Source organism: Zonotrichia albicollis, chromosome 6, assembly GCF_047830755.1.
Source record: "Zonotrichia albicollis isolate bZonAlb1 chromosome 6, bZonAlb1.hap1, whole genome shotgun sequence".
NCBI lineage: Eukaryota > Metazoa > Chordata > Aves > Passeriformes > Passerellidae > Zonotrichia > Zonotrichia albicollis.
This window is the reverse complement of record NC_133824.1, coordinates 27,994,569-28,018,819: the sequence shown is the minus strand read 5'-3', so window position 1 is coordinate 28,018,819 and position 24,251 is coordinate 27,994,569. Positions and strand designations below refer to the sequence as shown.

The following is a 24,251-nucleotide window of genomic DNA, read 5'->3' as shown; positions in this document are numbered from 1 at the left end:
CTCAGTAGTAAGAAATACTGGCTATAAAGCACTTTGATTCTAAACAAAAACATTAAAAACATAAATACATTTTCTCTCATTAATATTAGTCATGGGTAAGCCTAAAGAAGAAATCCACAATTAAAGATACAGATGTTACAAAACTTGTAATATAAGCCACAAATTGTGGGGAAAACTATCCAACAAACGCACACAAGAGAAAAACCAGTAAAGAAGGACACTATGAAAGAATTAGATTGATCATGATCAAATAAATGCAATGTAATTACTGCCTTGCTGCTAGACAAGGCTGAGTAAATGTTTAAGCAGTGCTAAAGAAAAATTTGTTCTGCTTTCAAAAAAAAAGGGGGGGGGGCAGAATGACATTCATTTCTTACAATCATAAAGCAAATACTTCCTTTTCTCTTAGGAAGAACAATAGGATGGAAGGTAGAAAGAAACAGTATAAAGCTAGTATAATTAACCATATCATGTCAGCAGATGCAGAGAACTCAATTCCAGATTGCTTCTTAAAGACAGCCTGCAATCCATTGAGAAGTACAGCTTGGATATTTGCCATTCATTAAAAATACTAACAACCAAAATTTTACATGATGGTCATTTGAAAACTGGAAATGGATCAGGCCACCAAGAACGACAGCAAGCCTTTCTAACTAAAGCTGCTATAGATTTGTGCCTTTAAGATTACTTTGAAATTTCACTCAATGAAATGGCGGGGAAGACAAACTTTTTCAAAAGAGCAATTCAAGTATTTCACGATATTCAGCATCTGTCTTACATTAATTCTTTCAGCCTACTGACAATTAGTAAGCACATACAAAGTACAAAGTCTGACATGGTCTAAAACTTAAGTTATGTTAATCCTCCTTTACACGTAAAGCGAGAATCTTAATAGCTTTAAGCAGCAACAACACAAAACAGAGTGAAATCAAATTTTGTGCTAAGGAAAGCATACAGTCAAAATGGTAAATGGTAAATACATAAGGGAGACCTTTCATTAGTCACATTACTCTCAGGAGACATGGAGAGCTCTCACTTTAACAAGGCCTTAGGAAGATCATGTGGTCAAGTGTTTCGCTTCTACGGTTAGTACCAGAAGAGTAACCTTGACTCTTTTATTAAAGCTACTGCAAAAATCTGTTACTAGGAATAACAGAAAAAGTTAAAAAACCCAAAACCCAAATCTGCATACATCATTAAAGTGAAGGCATATAAAATAGGTCTGAACTAATTGTAAACCAGTCAAAATTCATCAATAATCAATACACAGCTGAACTTCAGTGTGGCATACTTTCTTTTACTCCCCAGAAATTAACTGTACTTATTTTTATAGCTGTTTTGTTAATATTGGGAGGCACACCACAAAAACAACTCCACAAAACCTCCAAACAAAACCAAAAGAAAACCTCACTATTGGTTATACATCCTATCTCACTGTGAGCTGGAAATCTTTTTAAGATGAATCACTATTTTTTTAGGCAGTCTACATAATAGGAACAGTCAAATTTGCTATAGTTTGTTAAAAATACTTGTCTTGATATAAAATAGAATTTTATGAAGGGTTTATCCAGCTAGATGTAAAGATCCAGATTAGCTGGTAGGTATTGGCCTTTGAAAATTCCAGAAGTCAGACTGAGTTAATTAACATTATAACTGCATTAATTAATTATACTGTCCTGAAAATGTATTTTAAAGACACTTATCTACCTTGACACAAAAAGTCTTCCAGTTAAGGCAGCAAATATAGTTAACCAAGAAAAGAAACAAACATTATAATAAGCAATAAACAAAAAAGACATTAAAAGTTCCAAATTTTGTTTTAAATGCCACTACTAATCTGTATCAATAACAGCTACTCTGGATAGCTTATTGTTCACATTACACCAAACAATACAATAGTCAGGGAAAATAAGAGGAAACTACATTCCTCTCCAGCATTGGAAGGTTACTGTGTTCACATAATCAAGACAAAAAAAACCCAAAGTAAACTAGACTGTCTAGCCAGCAATGGCAAGGCTAAGCAAAAATTAAATCCCTAGGAGAATTCAACTTAGTAACTAGCCCATTGTAAGAATCCACAATTAAAGGCAGCACAGTAAGAGTTTGGGATTGGTTTTATTTCTTGACACCACCTCAAGCCATGCCAGAGAGGCTGCAGTCGTTTGTATAACTCAATATAATGGAGCAGGTTTGATTTGATCACAAATAAGAGCTTTAAGATACAGCTCTAAATAATGAGGACTGATGGTAACAAACCCCTAACATCTCTACTTATAGATTTTGTAAAACCTGTTTGGGTTCAACACCCATTTCAGTAGATCTTTCAAGATATTGCGAAGGAAACGCTTTATCAGTTTTACTGGGCAAGAGTGGAGAAACAGGGAAGATGCTTAAGTGTAGTTTTAATTTAAGTCATTCATTAACAAAATATGACAAGGTACTTCTGGTAGGTCATTTACTTACCTCCACTTGCTGATTCTTGCTCTTCCCCTTCAGGAAATGTAGCCTGGCTTGGTAAGCTATTCCTAGAACGAGTGACTGACTCTAAGTGTGAAGCCCTTCCCAACAGAGATAGCTCATCTAGCACCTCTCCTTCTTTGGCTTCCAAATCAGATTTTGAAGTGGTTAACTGTTTTATGTTACCTGGTGCCATTAAACTATTTGGGTCATTTAAACAAGCTACAGTACCACTGTCCAGGCTTAACACTCTGGCACGATTCTTGGCACTGTTTGTGCTAGAAGTCCGTCGTGTAGATCTTTTTTTGCTAATTCCTTCAGAGCTAACATGGGTTTTGTGAGCATTTTCAGAGTCTGCGCCCCCACGGTCTTTAGAAACGTATTTGGTCTTTAAAGCACTGTATTTTCCATCAGGAGACTGGCATGAATGGGAGGTGGTGCTGGAAGAGCTATCACTGCTGAACTGGTGAGCTGACTGCATGCTTGATGTCCTGCTCAAGTCACTTTGATCACTGGAGTCCTCATCGTGACAAAACACAGCACTGTGAGGTTTAGTACCAGATACGCCTCGGAAGGAAACATATTCCCTGTGCCGACTTGAATCAAAACTACTAGCCCGCTTTTTTCCTGTCCTTCTCCGGCTCGACTTGTGGCTAGAGGCTGTTCGATGTATCAAACTAGAAGATTTTGGTCGGACATCTCCTTCTTTTAGTTTTCCACTAGTTTCTTTAGCAGTTCTTGAATCTACTAACACGGCTAGTTTCTCACTCTGCTCATCTCTTTGTTCAGCAGCCTTCCCATGCGGCCTGTCAGCTTGTGTAGTCAATTCATTGGCATGTGGGTTCTTATTGGCCTCTTCTGAAGCAGAGGCACCAAGACCTTTCTGGCTGTGCATCTCATCAGATGCATTAGAACCCTTTACCTCTTGAACAGCACCCAGAGGACTCACTTCCACAGCAGTCCTTTGGCTACTAGTCCTTTTGTCAGTAGTAGCACTACTGTCATCCTCTGAGTCAACACCACAGTCTTTTTTCTTACCATCCTTTTCCTCTTCTCTAGGAGACTCCTCCTCGTGCTCTGACAATACACTTTCTATATGTGTTGAGCTAGTATGTTCACTTTTATAGCTACTGATGGTACTGTTGGTGTCACGATCAGTCCCGCTGCAGTAGCTTTCTGTTGAACCACTGCTTCTAGTACTCAGGCTTCTCAGACTGTCCATACTTTTGTCTGCTTTCAATGATTTGCTCTTCCCACTCTTAGACAATGGTTGAGGGCTGCTACTTTTCAGAATGTCATCTAATTGAAAAACTCCTGAAATGCAAGAGTTCTCACCCAAAGACTCTCGGGATCCAGAAGGGGGTTTGGAAGCTTCTAACTCACTGACAGGATCTAGTCCTCGTTTTTGCTGATAGAGGGGGAAGTCATTTAGTGAAGCATCTGGAAAAGCAACAGCAGAGCTAGAAGTCCTTGGTACACCTCGAGGTCTATGATCCTTCCTATAGGAGTGAGAATGCAGAGTTACCAGCGAAGCTACTTCTGCGTCACATGCACCGTTTTTAGACTGGTCCACAAGCTGGTTGTTCGAGAGGCACACTTTGTCACCGCTGTCCCTTGGCAAATCCTGTCCAGAGGACAATGAAGGTTGGATGGAGACAAATGAGTCGTTCGACACCAGACGAAAAAGCTTCCGATCAGTTGCCAAATCTGTTTGAGTACACATTTAAAAACAGTCATCTAGAATGCTCATTTAAGTCATATAGCTTCCTTTGAAACTGTTTATATCAGACAAAGTAAATGAACTGAAAAATCCAACTGCAAGTACTATGAATTTGTCACATTGCTATTTAAAAATATTTTATAACATTTGGAAAAATCTGACAAGCCTTTTTTTAATAAGAAAAGAAACCATCAATATCAGCTTATCCCTAGCAACTGATAAGACATGGCAATTCTGACAAGTTCCCAACTTCCTCTATTACGGATATGTCTCAGATTTAATATTTTTACATATTCCAAAGTTTCTTAATTATAAAAGAGTACCCTGCCTTTCCTTTTTGTTCCTACATGCATTAAACAAACTCTAAAGTTATTAAAGAAAACACAGTAAACCCTATTAAATCTGAAGTCTCCAAAAACCCAGCAAAAATCACCTTTCCTACTAGATACCGAGTAAGTTCAGTTAGCAAGGATGCAATCACTGTCACGTGTGTTTTTGTACTATAATGAAACTCCCTATGAAGTCATTGAGTTTTACTACCTCTACAAAAAAAAAAGGTGCTTTTGCTGTCAAAGCAAATCATGAAGATTTACAGGTAGCTCTTGGTTAAAACAATCATTCCTGTTACTCATCACAAGCAGTCTCCTGTAAAACTACCCATCTGCAGGCAGTACTAAAAGTCAGGCTACTTTCCCTTTTGCTACTGTCACTAGCAGATCTGGAGGCCAAGTTAAGTTTCCACAGTTGTTAAATTCCTGTAGAATATATCTGAATGCATGTAACTCAAGAGACTTCACAGTTACATTACTCAGCTGAAAGTTGCAGAACCCTGCTGCCTATTGTGACCAGCATGGCCACCTGTGATGCTCCATTCCAAACACACTTTTTGCACTGAGTCACACAGTAATGACTGAATCATCCATCTAATGGTTCTAATCACCCACTAGTGATTACACTGGCAAAAATGAAAGGTGGTATTCTCAGAATTAATTTCCTCCTAATCACCAGCAAAATCAGCAAACAAAGATTTCCCTTTGGTTTTATGCTCTGTTTTGGTCTGACCAGGTCTTTTCCGGACAACGAAGCTAAACAAAAAATTGTTTTGTTTTGTTTCAGAACACAAGCTAACAGTTTCCTTACATACTAGAAAAAAAAATTTTAAATTAACCAAGCTCTGATAACTTGCATCTTGGAAGCGGCCTACAGGTCTAAGAACATAGAGCTCTGTATAGGGTTATTTACTTTATAGAAAAGCTCACCACAATTTCATTTGTCTGTACTCATAAGGAAAGCAAATTAATTTACAATGAAGTCCATTAATCACAGGCCACCCATAGTCTAAGAGATATTGTCTAAAGAAATCTAAGTTAGCTATCTTTCAGCAGTAAGGTGACAGTAAATAAATACTACCTGCTAGAAGATTTCAGAAGAAGGAACACACAGTCAAATAAAGTTATAAGCATTCAAATTATGCTTCTCAGAAGCTTAAGTAATTAAGAAAGGAAACAGGGAACTTCAAAACAGACTCCAAGAAAGGGTATCAGTAAACTGCATTAATTTATTTAGCATATTAAGCAAAGGGTCTCTGGTAACAAAATACCATGTTTAAATATGGAGAAGAAGAAATTTTACCTTGTTCTTCACTCCCTTCTTTACATAGGCTAGAACTCTGGCCAAGACTCAAACTGATATCATCAGAGGTCTTGGCAGTGTCAGTATCACCTGCAAGTTTTAAGAAAAAGAGTACTAGTGCTCAAAGTAGTAACACATACACCTACATTCTCAACTGTCATGAAAGACTGTTGCTTGTATTTCTTCATCTAGGTAAGTAACAGTAGTTACAAAATTAGAATAACACAAGACTTCTTTTAGATATGAGTACTGTCTACTCTATTTCTAGTATCTTCCACAGAACTCAAAAGCAATCAAGATTGGATTTTTTCCCTTCAAAGTGCATCTACGGGAATATTTCTTTATGCATGGTTGTCCATAAAAAAAGGAGGGGTTGACTAAGAAAATACTTCTAATGGTCAGAAAAGCAAGGAGAAAAACAAAATCAAGGTGACAAAAATTCGCATTCAAATTTTTTGGGTTTTTTTGCCTTATTATTGGCTGAATATATTTACAAGAAAGTACTCATAATATGCAAAATTGTTAGCTTTTCATCTTAGAGGAGTTCACAAGGGCTGGAAATTACTTCAGCTAAATGTCCAACAAAAAGAAGTAATCAAGTCATTGATATGCAGTACCAGAAGGATAATTGGTTTCATTGAACTCAAAACAGTAGAGAGAAGTCTACCCCAACCAAACCTTTGGCTCTGCATTTTATAGACAAATGGAAAAGCTGTCATTACATGGGAATTAGATTATGGGCCCCAGATTATTCTCTCCTTATGTTTTGGTCATATCATTTGCATGTCCAAAGAAGACTTCCCCCAACTAGTAAATGCTGTGTTTCACTCAAAAAAGAAAAAATGTCAAGACAGAAGGCAGACAGTATTTGGAAACAACACAGTAAACAATAGTGATTCGAAGTGCTTCTGCAAGGTAATTTAACTAGCTAAAAATCTCACCTTTGATGGTTGCTGCTGTTCCCAGACGAGATAACCCAGATCCAACCTAGAAACAGGAAATTATGTAAAAAGCTGTACACTTTCAGGAAATAAACAATTTTTATTTCCTATTAGTCCAACACAAGCATTTGCCTATACACCTAGGAGAGGTTTTTAAAGCCACAAAAGCATCCAGCAGCACAGTGCTGTAAAATTCTGACTATGTTTCCACTACAAAGAGATGAAAAGTCATATAATTAAGCATCCAACTAAATCACAGCACTATTCAACTCAAAAGCCAGTGTTCATGGAGACTTTACTATGCTGATTTTAAAAAGTTTCAAACCTAAGAATTCTCCTGACATAATGTGGCAACAAAGCACAAGTGCAGTGCTACAGTAATAATTGCTGTTGTAAACCTTAACATTTAATGCCACGATTCTGGTTGTCTAAAATGCTTAAAGAAAACACAATCTTAGTATAAAACTTATCCATCTTAGTATAAAACTCATCAGTTCACAATAAACACCAAGCTAAATCCAAAAATTGCTCCCATGTGAAAAGATACATATTTTTCCAGTTAATTTCACATTCAATGGCAAACTACCAGGCATGGCACCTGCTCATACAAAAAATTTCACCATTTAGGTTTGCAATCTACCTTTCTAAATATATCCTATAATCCATTGGAGATTACTCTGCAGAAATGCTAAAGAGAATTTGGTCTTACCTTCAATAACATTTTCAATACAACCTCTCAACTTCAAAGAGCATACAACAATGCAGGTGTCAGATAATTAAATCACTCAGAAATAAAACAGAGGAAGAGCACTCAAAGGCAAAATCTGAACCTATAATACATAAATAGGATGGCCATTTGACTGATGGATGTATGCTTACTGGGGTGCTGTTTTCCAAAAATGCCTAGTTAAAATTACTCTGGAGAAAAGAGCAAAATTCTACTAGTTATTTTCTGTAAGCACAGCACTTTCAGGTAACCTGAAGATGCGTGCAGATCCTATTCAGCCATAGCACAGAAGAACAGTGGCTTTATGTATAATCTGAAAAAGCAGCTAAGAGCTTGTTTAATACATTTGCTTCACAACATTGTCACACACACTTTTAGTAACTCATTTTGTCATGTTTCAACAGTTTTCCATTCAATAATATGTCACTGAATACAAATGCATCATCACAGGAAAGCTATTTCATACAGAAAAACTGAACAGAACTCAGATGCTAACTGTTCATGTTCTCTTTTGATGCTCCACATTCAATCACAGAGGACCAGTGAATACTAATTTTCTTAGAACAAATACATTCTAAACACTATACTTTCTTTCACAGTAGCTTGAACTTCTTCACATGCTTTAATATGAATATTAAAATATTAAAACATGCTTTAAAATATGTTTGGAACATATTTTTTTCCAAGACTAGTCAAATAACTAGTCTGGGCATCATGTTTCTATCTTCCTACATGGACTATCACTTCTTATTCCTTTGCATCATCAAATGCCTTCTCTCTTGAAGGAAAATCTCTTAAGAGTATCTATGCTGCATAGCTGAGCTTGATTCAGATAAAACACCAGCATTAGCATACCACTGCACTTTGCTATCTACTGCTTGCTCAGAGAGCTAATTAGAAGAACATGATATTGCAATACCAAGCCGAGGACTTCCATGTCATTTGAAGACAGGTTCTGTGTCTTTCCCAGGATGCTGCATTGTTCATTATCAACATAACTGTACAGCCTGACCAGTTCATCTACTTGTCCTCATGAAGGGTTGATAAAAACTAGCCACAACCAGCTAAATGTCACAAGCCAAACAGAAGGAACAGCATATCCAACACTATGGAATTTGAACACATAAACCTGGTAGACATAATACGGAAACAGACTAACTTCCCCAGCGAAATTCAAGGCAACTAGAGCATAATGAAGTTACATTAAAATGTAATAAAGCCACGTTCTTCAGCACTTCCATCTGGCAGGACTCCCTATTTATTGCTTTCTTCACAACCCTGCTGAACAATCAAGGAAGTGAAGATTTTGCAGAGGACATGCAAAAATTAAACAGTTTTAGTCTTTCCATTTTTAGCAGTTTATTTTTCTTTATGCTTTAGCAAACTAACTTTTTTGAGCCCCAAATCCGACCCATCAGGAAAAATAACCTGCAGAAAGCCATTCACAATTGCAAGAGATAATCAGCAGTGGAAATATTCTAAGATAACATAAGCTTCCTCAAATACAGCATTTAAATTTACAGATTAAGCTTTAAATGGTAGAAGAAACAAAAGTAAGGGAGGAAGACAAAATTAGAACATCAGCATTAGAAGATACAGCTTGAGCTACCCAAGGGGACAAGGGAATCCCACTACAGTGGGTTCTTAGTACTTAGCTCACCATACTCTGAACCACTTTGATTTCTTAAAGCAGAAGAAAACTAACTGAGGAAAAGGGAATACTTACTGACAGGACAGTAGGTTCCCTTTCTAAATCCAGCCATTCGTAATTTAAGTACAAGATCGGTTGAGAGCTACACTGCTGGGAGAACGCAATGCCTTCCTAATAATGCAGTTACATACAAAAAAGAAAATTGTTTTTAATCTAATATTAATTACCCAAAAACCCCACAAAAATGACAGGAAGAGGTTATCTACGAACTGCAAAGCCAACAATACGGAAGCAACAACTGTAGTAGCTTTAATTCTTACCTGGTTGTTTGGATCTATCCCAGCATAGGAATTGCGTGAACTACAGCCAACAGGAGGAGTTGCTTCTCGTATGAACTCTGACATCTCAATACCTCCACCAGGGTCACTGAGAGAAACATTAAACAAAAAATCAACACATTATCCTCACCAGTTAAACAAAATTTTGTCTATGTTGAACGCATATTCAAAACAAATTTTCCCTTCTCAAAAACCAAGGGCTCAAATATATCCCAATATCTTGGATGAACACTGGCTGTTTGACACAGGAAGCTCAAACTGCTGCCCCAAGTCCACTGTCACCAGCCAACACAAACTGTGAAGACTTAGGCCCTATAAGGCATTCCAAAATGCTGACATTTTAAGTTCTCCCTGTCTTTATGTGCACATGTTATTTTTGGATCAGCTGTTCAACCATAACACCCAGAAACTCACCTCTAGAAGAAAACACTACATAGAACTCAGAGCATGGAAAGGACTCCGGGTCCTTTCCTTAGACTGAATGTGGGAGCAAAAGCAAGGATGGCTAATGAAGAAAGCCACATGTGAAAGCTTTTAAACATGCAGAGACATACAGGGCCATAGTATTTCTCCAGGGATGCAAACCACATCTTTCTACTCAAAAATAACTTCTCTTCAGATACTTTACAGCTCCTACCAAGCAGTATTTTGAGGTACAACACATATATCATTGCATCCTAGTGATCTCACCCTTTCAGGATTAATAACTATTGGTTTGAAAGTATTTCCTAGAGCAACACTATCAAATCGAAATTCCACAGAATTCAGCTTGCCAAGGCAAATATTTTATGAAAAAAGAAGCAAGTTGGATTCATCCATTAGGACAATGGGGTCTGAAGTCAGTTGAGGACTAAAACACAAGGATCCAACCCAGCACTGATTGTTAATTGCAAAGAGGAAGCAGTTGAGGCACTCTTTTTCCTATCCCATCAAAGTTCTCTTCAAGCATCTTGATCCAGGAGACTCCCAAACAATTATCTGCAGGGTAATTTGACACTGATCCTCTGTGCTTCTTCCCAGGTATGAACAACAGCTTCTCAACAATCAAATTCCAGCATTTTGCTTAAAGTACTCATGCACAATGCTCGTCCATCAGACCAATACACTAAAGACAAAGGCCCTCTGAAGAAGGGAACACAAATGGACAGAAGCACTGCAAGGCTTACTTAATGGACAACTAACTAGTCTTATAGGAAAGTCTTAGACAATAGGAACAAGACTTAATAGGGTGGCCTGTGCAGGGCCAGGAATTGGAATCGATGATCCTGATGGGGTCTCTTTCATCTCAGCATATTCTGTGATTCCAATAGTTTCTGAAATACATGGACATCAATCAAGGATATTGTAAACAAACTGTCTGCACACTAAAGGACCTGACACATGATTCATCCTGCAGCATGACATGTTAAGCTGCTGTCATCTTGGAGAGGTGTACAGGCACAACCTCGGGAATCACTGTAAATAATATAAGAAGCACATGATTCTTCCTACATCAGCAATGACAAAAAAAGGACAGTTTGAAGTTAGGAATAATAATATATATTCCTTCAGTAAAAATAAGTTAACTTAAAAGACAACCAGCCATTAGCTAGCAGAAGAACTATGGTCCAACTCAGGCAAATTAAAAAAAGAAGCGAGAAGCCACCATTTTGATACAGTTCAACAATGAGACAGGCATACTCTTGGAGATGGCATTTTACAGAGCCCTCTCTGACCTAGTATCATCAATAATGCTAAGGCAGGTAAGGAAAATGAATTTTAAAAGAATCAGCACCAGCTTCAGCCAAAGCATTCCTTCTGTAAGCATTTAAAAATACATAAGGACATAACATGAATTTAAAGACTAAACTGAAAAATTCTCACAATGCTTAAGTTCAGCATACATAACAAAGTCAACTGAAGATACAATAAAGAATGCCTTTCACAGAAAGATGAAATTCCTTTCCTGTTTGAATAATTCATTGAAAAACACTGCATGTGATTAAAGTACATCTTATGAAGTAGAAAAATAAGTCACTGCAAATAAGCTTCCATGCATAGAACCAGGGAGTTAGCCAAAGAAGGCAGCAATTTTGTCTAAAACTGAACCACCACATATCAGCAGAAGCAACAACAAAATCCATCACCGCCACTCTACTCACAGCTCCTATATTCTGTGATAGCACACACAAATGAATGAACTAAAGCTAGTAAAAAATATCAACAAATAAAGTCTGCAGGAAGAAGCAGGAAACAGATTTCTAGGATTGACCACTGTATGCCTAAACACCTGGACTTCTGCAACATCCAGAGTTCTTTAGGAGCTACTTGACACTAGTGCTGTGGCCAGGACTTCCTGATATGAAATTCTACCATCTGTTTCTTGAAGTTTGCTGTCTTCATTCCTTAGGCAAGTGCTATACATTACAGTTTGCAAACAAAATAACTGCAGTGAAGTTACAACACAAATCAAGACGACTGAAAAAATTACAGCCAGCAACAGACACTGCTGTGGAAGAGGCACTCAAAGATGACATAAAGCAAATTAAAACTACTGTTTCTAATTATATAGTAACTCTGAAGGAAAATTACTATCTGCAGGTATATCCCATCAGCATGTCAGAGACTAACCAAATGCATGAAGAGGCCGTAAGTCTACACGAATTCAAGTTTAAAATCTGACTTAGGCTCATTGACTACAGCAATCTGACATCTGACCAGAACTTCAAGGAGTAATCCGAAATAAGTTTCTTTGATTTCTGGACAAAGCACAGGAAGAGTTTTATTATCTTTTGAAAATCATCGTCTGTCCTTAATGTCCAATAAAAGAGTAGGGTAGCTAGTCAGAAGGCTGCTGTCGAAATACAGAAGAACCACGGCATGTACTGCAAATGCTAGATCACAACACATTCAAGTATTAAGAGAAATTTTCTTCCAAGCTTGAGTCACTAATGATAGTCAAAAATAAAAACTAACTCCAAACTCAAGAACATGTCTGCCAGCCACAGAAAACTGCAAGGGGAATAAATAGCAAAGGAAACAGTCTTTGAGAGAGATCACCTTTTTCAAATTTTACTTGCTCACTTTTAAGTAGACTGTAAATATTTCAAAGATGCAACATCCTCCAGCTACTAGCTTTACCTGGTAGAAGTAGACTTGAAATTTATGTAGCGTCATTATTACAGGTTCTGATGGAGATCAGGAGCACCAGTGTCACCAGATGAACACTTTATGATACTTTGAACCATAACAGCCACTGACTGACAAGAAGCTATATTCATATATCCAAAAGAAGATTGACTTAAGTGCTTTAAATTATTTATGTGGGTCCACTGATGCCCAATAAAGATCATGCTTGCACTACTTCTATATTTCTATGAGACCAGGAGCCTGCATCCCCCCCAGTTGCTTTCAAGAAACCTCACACAAACATTACTATACTAACACCTGAAGTACAAAAACAGCAACACATATTCCTTTCTCTGAATTAAGACTTTCTTTCAAAAACATTAACTAGAGAATTTCAGCTTTAGAAAGAGGAGAGAAAAAAAATAAACAAGACATTTCTAAAGGAATGGTAAGTTGTTCTTTGCTTAAACATGCCAAAGTTGCATGGAAAGAAACCCTCATCCACAAACCACAATTAACTGAAGATAAATGAGCAGTTCAAGCAAGCCCACAAACAACAGCATATAATTTGTTGGATACCTGAAAGCACCACTTGGATGATAAACATCTTCAGAAAAAAAGAAGTTCTTAGAAGCTAAACAGAATCCTGAACACAACCACTGCTTAATCCTGCAAATAAATATACTAAGATTTGTATCTAAAGTGCTCTCCATGACTGTATATGTGGCAAGGTAAAAACTCAAGGATGGCTCTGCAAACTATACTATATGCATATTTATTCAGTATCACATGCTGTAGCCTAAGCTATCAAAACTAATTTTCTGATTATGCAAATATTTTAGATAGTATCTCTGCTCAGATCTCCCCTATATCCACCTTGAATTAGGGGGGCAGAGTTTAAAAATCAGAAAATCCTACACACACATTCTCTTCCCAGACTAGTTTGGGTTTTTATTAGTGTTCCAATTTAACTTACTAAGGAGGTTACAGCTCAATATTAAAACACTCATTCTACATCCCATCTACTGGTTTGAATGCTACCCCAGAGTTCTTGTAAGCTTCCAGGCAAAGATTAGTGTATACTGTACATCCCACTTACCAAAAAGTAACTCCGTAATTTCTGCATTGACCTTGTTCCCAGTTCTAGTTAAGAGACCTGAAAGTGGGAACAAGGATCATATAAAAGTTAATGAAACTTTAGTTGGCAAGCAGGACACACAGCATTAAACTAACCTCTACTTCTGAGCTCACAATGCTTATAACGTAGTATCTTGTCCCATGTCAACTGCTCCCTAGACAAAACAGAACTGAAACAACCAGAAAAAATTCACAACACTAGCAGAAATTCCCTTACCAACTCTGGGCCCCTGTTTTGGAAGTAAAAGCTACATAGCAAAAACACCAAACAAAAAGAAAAACCCCACCAAAAATAACTCAGACAAAACGCCTAAAGGTCACACCTAAAACATGCACCACCAAGGTTGCATGAGAAAGAACAGACCACTAGTTTATTTCCATTAATTTTATTAAGCAGAGTAAGCATTAAGATACAATTAGGGAAGGAGCCTGCCAAAATACCTCAGTACAGTGTTGGTAAGGTATAGGGTGATCTAAACAGAGTCACAATTAATATCAGCAGCTTCAGTTGCCAAACACATCATGGAAAACAAGTCAGGTTTATAAAAGATTGATACAAGAAGTTACTGTATATCAGCTTTAGAGGAATCTAAGACATCGTTTTTGCCAACAATACCTGAGCTGAGAGAAGACACACAAGAACCTATGACCACGAGGAGCTACCCCATATATAGACGGGAATGTCCTTGTACTTCCAGGCTTATCATTTTAAAGAGCAGCAGTTGAACACTTCCTTTCTTTAAAAGCATCACAATAAACACACTCAAGAGGCTTCTTTCAACCACGTTTCCTTAGTAAGACACACAATCTTTTAAGAGTCAGAACAGCATACAAATCATCTCACTTTCAAAACTACTCATGGCTACTAGTACCGGAAACTCAGAGACAAGAGAAAGGCCATCTCTAAAAGCTAACAATTCAAGGTTGATTTATTTCATGCAGTTTAACTTCTAAGATAGTCTCAAATTATCTAAGGCAGGCAGAGGCTTTGATATTAGAGCTCATAACATCCATAGTCTGATCAAACTGGTCTAGCTGGGCTTGTTGATGAGTCATCTTTTCTTTCTCCAAATAGTCTGGTCAGAGGAGGAAAGCCTCTGGCTTTGTTTTACGATGGCTACAAAGGAGATCTCTGGAAAGGAATCATCTCCTATTGACAGTACTTCAGAATCATTATCGTCACTGCTGAGCACAACAATTCCAGAATTTCCAAATTCACAGGACAGTATTCTCCTTGAAAAGACTGACTGGAGTCAAGCATTGTTTCCAACTCCTGGTTTTGCAACACTAAAATTGCAACCCAATCAGACACTCCTCCTGGTAAGGAAAGAATTAGCATGTAGTATGTGGTCTTTGACAGCTAGATTTTTAATACTACATCTACCACTGAAATTAGATTACTTGTACTAATTATGTTCATTAAACATTTAGTGACCTAATCTGCTCACATTTCCCATGCTATTGTTTCCAGCATGTCCAATACTGCTCCTGAACTCCTTTGGGGGAGGAACTAGGAAATTATTGTGAATGCATGATTTCAAACCTAACACATAAATAAGTCTACTTTTCAAGACCAGACGTAAAACCATCTTTCAGAACTACAGAGGTCTGTATCTATATTCCCTAGTGTTTAATCTCAATCACAATTCCAGTTACACAGCTGATGAAGACAGGACCTGTTAGTCATTTGAAGCAGTATGGAAAGTTCAGCAGACAACTTACCTGGGCCCATTGCTGTCTTTCCTCTTCGCTGAAACACTGCTTTGTTCTGTTTTTGCACCTCTGTCCATATGCTCACTGGCATTCCTCTCCACAATTTCTCCCTCATCCAGTGCCCTGTGCAAACGGTAATTCACCATCTTCAAAACGATAAAGAGAGCTGCTATCACTGGGCAATAGACAGCTACTATCATCATGGAAGAAGGAAGAGCCTTTCAAAAAAAGAACAAGAAAACGTTAATGAACACAAGGTTGGATATCCATAAGAACACTCCCTAGATTTTAACTGTTTGTTTTATGGAGAAAATATGATAATTCTGAAAGTTACACCACCTACAGCCAGTCTTCATGTGAAAAATGTTAAAAGTTTAGCAACACACAAGAAAGAAACCATTGCACTACCAAAGATACTAAATCACCACAGCATTGTACTAAATAAACTTGTTTGACTGAAGCTTGAGAACCTAGCTCAACTCTCACTCGCTCCTTTTATGCTTTTAAAATGCAAGACCTAGACTAGGAAATTTAGAGCTAGCATTATTTTAATTGCTATGAGTAGAAAAAAAGGGGAAGATTTTAAGCACATTAAAAAACCAACAAAGCATGAGGTGAGATCTTATTTCCGGGCTAGTACACAGCATCAAGTTCATTTCAGAAAAACTTGATGCACATTTGACAGCATGGCTGGACAGGAGAAAACCTGCTTAGATACCAAACATTGGTGTTTTGACTTCACTTGTCAGCTTCCTACAGCTACTGCTGCATGACAAGACACTGATCAGTCACAAAAGCCAAATTGTTTCCTACTTGCATACATAAAGAGGTTGCTCACATGTGTGACTCACACACTGCACAGCAGAACCCAACCTGCAAGACCACAGGCAGCAAAGATTTGTGCTAGATCATTGTACACCCATGGAAAGGTAGCCAACACATGTTCTGAAAAAAAATTTTCATCTGTATGAAAGGCGGCCAGAAGCCACATTAAAAAAACCCTCAGTCCTGAATGCAACATTTGAAACTCCACTCTAAGTTAAGAGCAGAATGCATACAGCTTTTGCAGAAGAGCAGAATGCATACAGCTTTTGCAGAGGTAAATAAGGCTTTCACAAATCAATCACTTCGGCAATAGGTATTGACAAAGTCCAGCCCGACAGCTATTGAGGAGAAGTGTTCGAAGTGCTGGTTAAACTTCAGATTTCATTTCAATGCATTCCTCCTTCTAAAACATGCTTTATTTGTGTTCTTAAATTTTGCCATTTCCTGAAGCAGTGATTAAACAAAATGAGATATTAAGTCTCAGTATGCATCCAAAAATTGACCATTTCCTTTAAAAAAGCAACAAAAGTTTAGGTTGTGAAGTACTTCACTGCACCGCTATCCTCTACCCTGCTCACAGTGTAGTTTGAGATATACCTCCAAAATATAAAAATACACACAGACATATGACAATCAGAATTAAACATCAGCTATCCAGCTTGAACATTGATGTACTAAATGAGTAGAACAAATGAGCTGTCTTTTTAGACCTCACAGCTGAAGGACAATTCCAGCTCATTTTCGTATCTCCCTAGAGAGACCATGGGAAGAGAAGAGTCATCATTGATAAAAAAGCCCCAGGAACATCTTGCAGAGTCAAAACACTGCTCAGAGTAGAAGACAGCAATGCCTCTCTAACCAGTGCATTGAAACATTTTAAGCCATCTAAAATTGACTGGCTGACAACACAGCGTAACATTATGCAAGGTAACAATCTCCTACCTAAAACTACTGCCCTGAATCCCAGAAGGATTTTAAGTAGCATAACTTGACCACAGCCAAACAATTTTAAAGGACTCAGCCTGGTCATATGTGCTGAATAGAGAGGCCTCCTTTTCCTTTTCTCTACTCATTTCCCCTTCTGACTCTTCAAGACGCCCCTGGAACTTTGACAACCATGATGACTCTTTGTAACCTAGCAAGGTATTCCTCCAAAACAAGTCAAGTCTGACAACCATCATTAACACCTGCCTTTTCCTCCAAAACAAGATAAGTCAACACTGAATATAACATTTGAAGTAGGCCAGGCCAACCAAGCTAAAGTTTGCTAAGTTTCATTTCGTATGCTGAGCTGAACATCACCATGATGAACAGAGATTCACTCACCAAGCACCAGCTAAGGAGAAGAAAGAGGAAATCAAGCTACTTAAAACCAGCATCAATAAGCAAACAGGATCCACAATGACGTGGCACCCTTACAATCCCTGAAGCCATGCTAGAATGGTTTCCTCAAGAAATGAGGTGCCTCCACTTCCAAAAAGTTCACAGTCTGTTTCCTGCAGGCAAAGGCCAGCCTGTTAACTTTGGGAAAATGCATCAACTTCCTGTACCTGCTAGGCAGTCTGCTACCCCATCACACACAGCTTCAACTTGCCTCTCTTCTATAATACCCACTGCTCAAGAGGCATTACCAGAAGAGCCAGAGTAAGGCTAGATAACAAAAGCTAAAGTTACTCCATAAAAGATGTGCCTCTACTTTTCTGTCTAGAGAGCTCATCAATTTCTCCCCTCTACTCCTTCGTGAGGTCACAGTATATCCAGTTTATCTTGCAAATTCTACACTTCCAGTTTTTCAAAGGAAAGGTTTAAGAACAAGCATCAAAAAAGGCAAAACACCTCATGTAACTTACAGCAAACCTAACAGGGAATTCAAACTTTTTCCTCACATCCTGTTTTCACAGGATTGCAGAAAAATTTTTAAAAAGCTAAGGTAACTGATTACCTTTCTTCCTCATATTTGTAGTAGGTCCTCATCTCAGAATAGGGTATATATTCTGGGAATAGAAGGCATTTTAGCTAGCTAAGTCTGCCATAGGAACACACTTGACATCAAGCATCATGCGGTGGTGCAGCACCGCCACCCATGGAACCAGCACCTTGTCTGCAGCACAGCCTCAAAGGGAAATTCACTGCAGCCTAAGCTAAACCACTTGCAACTGCTGTTTTCTAAGCCAAACTTAGAAGCATTCAACATAAATTTGGGGTCTTCTCTCCACAAAACAAAGCAAGTTCAAGTGAGATTGCCATTTCCAACTGTGCTCAGCATTTTATCACATGTGAGGAGAGACGTATTTCTCAGCAGCATCCCATGTGATGCCACCTTCAAGACTGGAATACAAATCTAAGTCACAGAAATTTCCCACTAGATTACATCTTAAAATCAAAATAATTTCAAATACTAAAGCATTTTACTTGAGCCCAGCACACTAAAACCCTCAGGCCAGAGTTGTTATTAGACACCAGTTGGCCACAAGGCTACAGTTGCAACAATATTTCAGAGAACATCCATTTTTACTGCACATTTCTATTCACTTGCATTAGCACCAAAAGAAGACATACTCCACAGCAGTCATCACAACAGAAGCTCTTGTACAATATAAAGAGCTACACAAAACCATATAAAAACCGTGTGCTTTTAATTATGTTCTGTTGAAAACTTCAATTATCTAATGACTGAACAAAGCCAACTATTAGATAAGCTCCTACCCAAAATTATTTCTCTGAGTCTTAAAGGGAAGCTAAGTAGTTCTCTCAAATATGGGGGGCAGAGGGAAGGACACTGATTTTCTACCACATTTCCGACAAGTTACTTTCCAAATTTAGATCTTTCAAGCAAACTTAACAAATGCAAGATATTCATATGGACAAAAGTTAAGATACAGGAAAGCATAGTTAAGGAGGACTATGTCATCTGAAACCTCCTGGCTCTTAAATTAGCTCACTTGTATCACAACACAACTCTTCTAAAACAGTAGGCAAAAAAAGGTTTAAGCACTCCTAGATTCCAATGGTCAAAATAGAAAAGAAACCTCCCACCATCAGTTCCAGCACTAAAATATTTCCATTCAAACTAGAGAAGGTCACTGTATCGCAAATGGATGTTTCCAGCACATATGTGCCAGGAACCAGAGGAAACTTCATTGACTACAGGCTGTACAACATCCTTACGAAGAAACTAACACTATATGGGTCCTACCTAATCTGATTACCTAGCTTTAGCTAGGCCCCACAGATGTAACAAAATTTCCAGATTATCTTCAAAAAATAAATGCATTACTATGAGGGTTTTTACCAGTGATTTTGAAGCTAAGTCTTCAAAATCAAACCAGATTACCGATCCCTACATAAAGGTGTTATCACATAAACATTAAGAAGTCAGTCATCTAGTAAAAAGAGTTAAAACTACAAGTATTTTGAACCCAGTATTTTATAGAAACAGTTTTACTGGAAAAGAGGACGAATCAGGAAACAACAGACATAGTTTGGTCCTCAATTCTTTTTTATGGACAGAGTCCTTAAGAACTGCCATTATCCAGAAGTTCAGTCACAAGTTATCTGGTTTTTGACCAAAACCTCAAAGAATACTATTGAAACTTGAGTAGCAAGAGACTGCAAGTGTCTTAGAACAATATGGCATATCAGGAACTGCTATCATAAACTGAATTTCAATTATTTAACATCTTAGTTTAAGAAACAGGACATATTTCAACAATGTTTCAGTGGAAAAAACTTCCACGCAAAGCTACATTTATATGACCTACTTCTATAACTATGTACACAAGTCAGGAAATTAAGTGAACTGTTGACTAAACGAGCTCGACTTTGACAGACAAGTTCTGTAGGTACATGCGAGCCCATCACCCCAAGCAAGGTACAGTCCTGGCTCCTCTTCAGTCACTGGCAAAATTCCACAAGTGCCAGAGCCAAGACTTCACCCCCTCACGCACACGTGGTGGGGCTGAAGCAGCATTCCGACTAGGGGAAGTGCTTTGGCAGCCTCCTCTCTTTCCCCTCCCCCCTGCAACACTGATGCATCACATTGGCCTCTGCATTCAGGGTATTTTTTTCAACTCTACCACTAGATTTTACAAAGTGATTGGACAGCTTCCCCATATAGAAAGCACATTTTCTTCTCCCAATTTCAGCTTTGCATTAGAGTAAGCAGGGATCAGCTCTTACAATAGAAAGGTACATCAACAAGCACAGTTGAGTCTGTTACTGAATACAAGTACACAAACAGGATGGACTTAACTAGTCTAGAAAGCAGAATTTTTGTATGTGTACTGCCAAGCCACAAATGCAAGAACACAGATTCAAGCTGCTTCCCTAAAGCAGGCATATCTTACTCTAGACCCCAGATCCTTCATTATTTACATATTTATTTTGCCCCACTTCCAACAAGCACAGTTTTACTGTATACACAAGAAAAAGTATCCAGATTGGCAAAATAGGTACATTTAGGTATACGCTGTACAGGGTACAACACTCACTTGCACGTGCTAAAGCTCAGAAGGCAGATGAGGGACCAAGGAAAAAAGGTTGGTAATTGAATTCTAATGTTAGTTTTTTTAGGTAGGTTTGTACCACACATTAAATCCATCAACCCTAACAGTACAGGCATACACATACAAAGGAACACACAAATTTAGGGAATTACTTTCTGACCACAATCATTACCAGATTCCATTCTGAAAATACCAGAGCAACAAAACAAATGCACAGAAAAAAAAAAAAAAAAAAAAAAGAGCAATGTTGGATGCACTAAACCAAGTGCACCTAAATTCCCATATCCTAGTGCATGTTAAATAACATTTGGCCTACTGTTAAATGCATTGAAAGGCAACTACAAGCAAAATTCTTAGGAGATACTTTTGTATTTTGTCTTTGTTGCTACGAACAACTTGGAAATAACTACAGTTATTGCTGGTCCAATGCATAAAAGCAATGCTATGATCTTGTAATTCTTTACATGGGGAAGTTTTATAAGTAATATAAAACCTATCAGCCGTCTTTCTATATACCTTGATTTTTTAAACACACAGGGTTGTCTGCCAGCAACAAGTCACTTGAAGCTAGTTTAGAAACTCCCTCCTACACACCAGTGAGCCAAGCTCAGAATTCAGACTACAATTACCTAAGATTTTTAAAGCAAGTTCTGCTTATTTATGTATGTCCTACAGCAATGCAACACTTACTGCTTTTTATTCTGAAAAAGAGCTTTCGAGATGCTAAAGGGCTAAGATGACCAACACAGTTCTGCCTGTTTAGTTTATGTCTAGACAACACTTAAACTGTAGAGGGTGGAAAGAGGGAAAACGGCCAAATATGATTCAATCTCCTTTAACTTGTGACTAATCTCCCTACTTATTCTCAGGGAAGTTGGCACTTGTTGCATCTTTAACTTGTCCAGAGCTATGAAGCAAGAGAATTTCTCTGACCTCAACAAAACCCAAAGCAGCTTGCTGCTGTCTTTTCCCTTTATACAGGAAAACTTGTTTAAGCAACACTGAAGTTTACCCCATTCTATAGGTAACTGAAGCCTACCTACTGTTTTAAGAGCAGCAGGAGATGCAAATGCTGGCCCAGATTTCACATTTGTCAATTTATTAAAAAAATTGTAAAGCTATATTTGAAACCAAAAGGTGTCTCCTCTTCCCATATTGTGTAGAACTTTCAATAGATACAGATGCATAGTTCTCATACAAAGTATCTGCTTAGTTAAAAGTTTTATCTAGCTGTTCTCATGCAACTTCAATTTTAAGTGCAATTTGTCTCAGCCTTTAGTTTCCCTGCCAGCAGCCCAGAAGTTTTCAAACAAAAAGCGTTAGAGCTGCTTTTTCAAGACACTGTAATATGAATTAAAAACCATAAAGTTGTAACCTCCTTTTCCACACTAGCTATTTCTTAGTATGAAGTGTCTCATACTGCAACCTTACAAATTGCTTTTATACAAAGCAAATGCCTGACCTCAGAGCTCTCAATTTCTGCAACTTCACTTGCGTATGATTTTATCTCCAACATTTCATTCACTAACTACATTTTCACAAGGCAGCATCTATTTTAGGCTGTCACAGCATCTGGCAATCTTGCAAATGATGTTCTACCTCATATGCACAAAACTGGTCAACACACGCATAAGATCACACTCTTCTATTGAAAAACCCAAAGTAAACTATTAGCATTTCATAAGTTAAACACAGCTTACACAGGGAAAAAACTACTGGCCAACAGGAAACCGCCCCCTTTTCTTGTATCTGATCACACCTCTCCTCTATGTGCTCCTAAGTCCAAATGTCAGGAAAGTTTCTAGGTTTAAAGGTTAGTATTTTAACAGCTTTGACTGAAGTGTCAGTTACAAAGATAAATAGGACAGGAATTCTCACAAACCAAGCACAGTGAAATCTGGACACAAACAAAAAAGCCAGACGAACTTCTTGTCGATAGCACACAATCCAGATACATTGCCAGCCAACACACCGCATTACAGCCAAATAAAACTTTTAGGTTATGGAACCACATGCCCCCACCAGACTCAAAAGTCAGAAACTGACACTGCTGCCAGCCAGAAACACTGGCTAAATCTGACAGTTCCTGCAGAAGCTGCTTTTTACTGACCTACCAGGAGATCGGCAGCGGAAGCTGCCAGAGGTATTTCCAATTTTGAAGGAAAGTAAACAGAAAGCCGAAGGCAAAGTGCCAGCGCCTATAGCCCCGCCGCGCCCCGCCAGCGCCCACCCCCAGATTCCCAAGAAGGGGCCGCCGCTCCCGACCCGCCGCAGCTCCGATGGCGGGGCCGGGCCCGCTCCCAGCGCAGGGGCCCGGGGCCGCTCCCGGGGCCGCGCCGCGGGCAGGGGGCGCGCGCGCGGCGGCCCCTCCCGGCCCTCCCCCCCACTCCGGGCCCCGCCAGGGCCGGCCGAGCCCCGGCACAGGCCGGGGCTGCGCTCACCATGTACAGGGTGAAGGGGAAGCCGAGCAGGAAGAGCCACAGGTAGAGGTGCAGCGCGTTGACCCCCGCGCCCTGGTGCGGGTCCTGGTACCAGCCGCCGCTCAGCGCCGCCCACACGCCCTGGCGCAGGATCTGCAGCACCTGGGAGCCCATGGCGGCCCCGCTCCGCCGCGCCGGCCCCGCTCTATCCGCCCTGCGAGCCCGGGCAGAGCCGCGCACCGCCCGCGCTCCGCGACAGCCGCAACCGCCGCCGCCGCCGCCCCAGCAACGCCGCCGCCATCTTATGTCCGGGCCCGGGCCGCCCGCCCGCCCCCGCGCCGCCGACGGACCGGCGGCCCTTGCGGCAGGGGACGCGCGCCGCCGCCGCCGGGGGGCAGCGCTGCGCCTGCGCGCGGCCTGCCCGCAGCCCCGCCCCCGCTGCCCGGCACGGCCAGCGCAGCGCCCCCTGGCGGCCCGGCTCGGCCCCGCGCGTAGGCCCCGCCCCCGGCGGCCCTCGGGGCTCTCGCCTTGTGCGAGTGCTGTGGGACGTGGGGACACGGCCCTCGGTAAAGGCTTCTTCAGTTGGGTTAGAAAACACTCCGATATCATCGAGCCCAAGCTATGACCAAACACTACCGCATCAACCACACCATGGCACTATCACATCCCCTCCTTCCTTGAAGGCCTCCAGTGGTGGTGACTCTTATCACCATTCTGGGCACCCCATTCCAATGTCTAATCGCCCTTTCTGTGAAGAAACTCTTCCTGATGCCCACCCTGTACCTAAGTGCAGAAGCACTTCAGCTGGGCTATGACACTGCCTCTGAGTCAGGCACGCCATCTCTGGGCTACCCTCTAAAGGAGCCTGGTCCAAGGTCCTTTCCCCTCCAAAGCTCCTTCCTTCTCTTCTCCTGGAGCCTGATTCCCAGCAAAGTGCTGCATTATCTCCTTGCAGCAGAGCAGGAAGAAATTTGTCCAGCATACACTTTTAAGGCTCCAAACCTACAGCAAGATAGCCTCACCATTTCTTGAGCTGCCCCCACCCTCCATTTACTCTCAAATATATAATGCTACCAA

General features: G+C 39.7%; 1 protein-coding gene across 8 annotated transcripts in view; it reads right to left on the bottom strand.

The window, feature by feature from the left end:
- The window catches only part of PCNX1 (pecanex 1), an 89,253-nt gene extending 65,681 nt beyond the window's left edge, over nt 1-23,572 (bottom strand). For 4 of the 8 annotated variants that reach the window (XM_074542894.1, XM_074542895.1, XM_074542896.1 and 1 more), the window contains exons 1-6: nt 23,196-23,571; nt 15,434-15,642; nt 9,449-9,554; nt 6,751-6,796; nt 5,810-5,899; nt 2,464-4,164 (exon numbers count right to left, since the gene is read on the bottom strand). In XM_074542894.1, the coding sequence (XP_074398995.1) occupies nt 2,464-4,164; nt 5,810-5,899; nt 6,751-6,796; nt 9,449-9,554; nt 15,434-15,642; nt 23,196-23,348 (2,305 nt within the window). In that variant the 5' untranslated portion in view covers nt 23,349-23,571. Of the gene's footprint in view, nt 1-2,463; nt 4,165-5,809; nt 5,900-6,750; nt 6,797-9,448; nt 9,555-13,673; nt 13,731-15,433; nt 15,643-23,195 lie in introns of those variants that run through there. The other 4 variants (XM_074542891.1, XM_074542893.1, XM_074542892.1 and 1 more) reach the window with 2 other exon arrangements.
- Nucleotides 23,573-24,251: the final 679 nt, after the last annotated feature.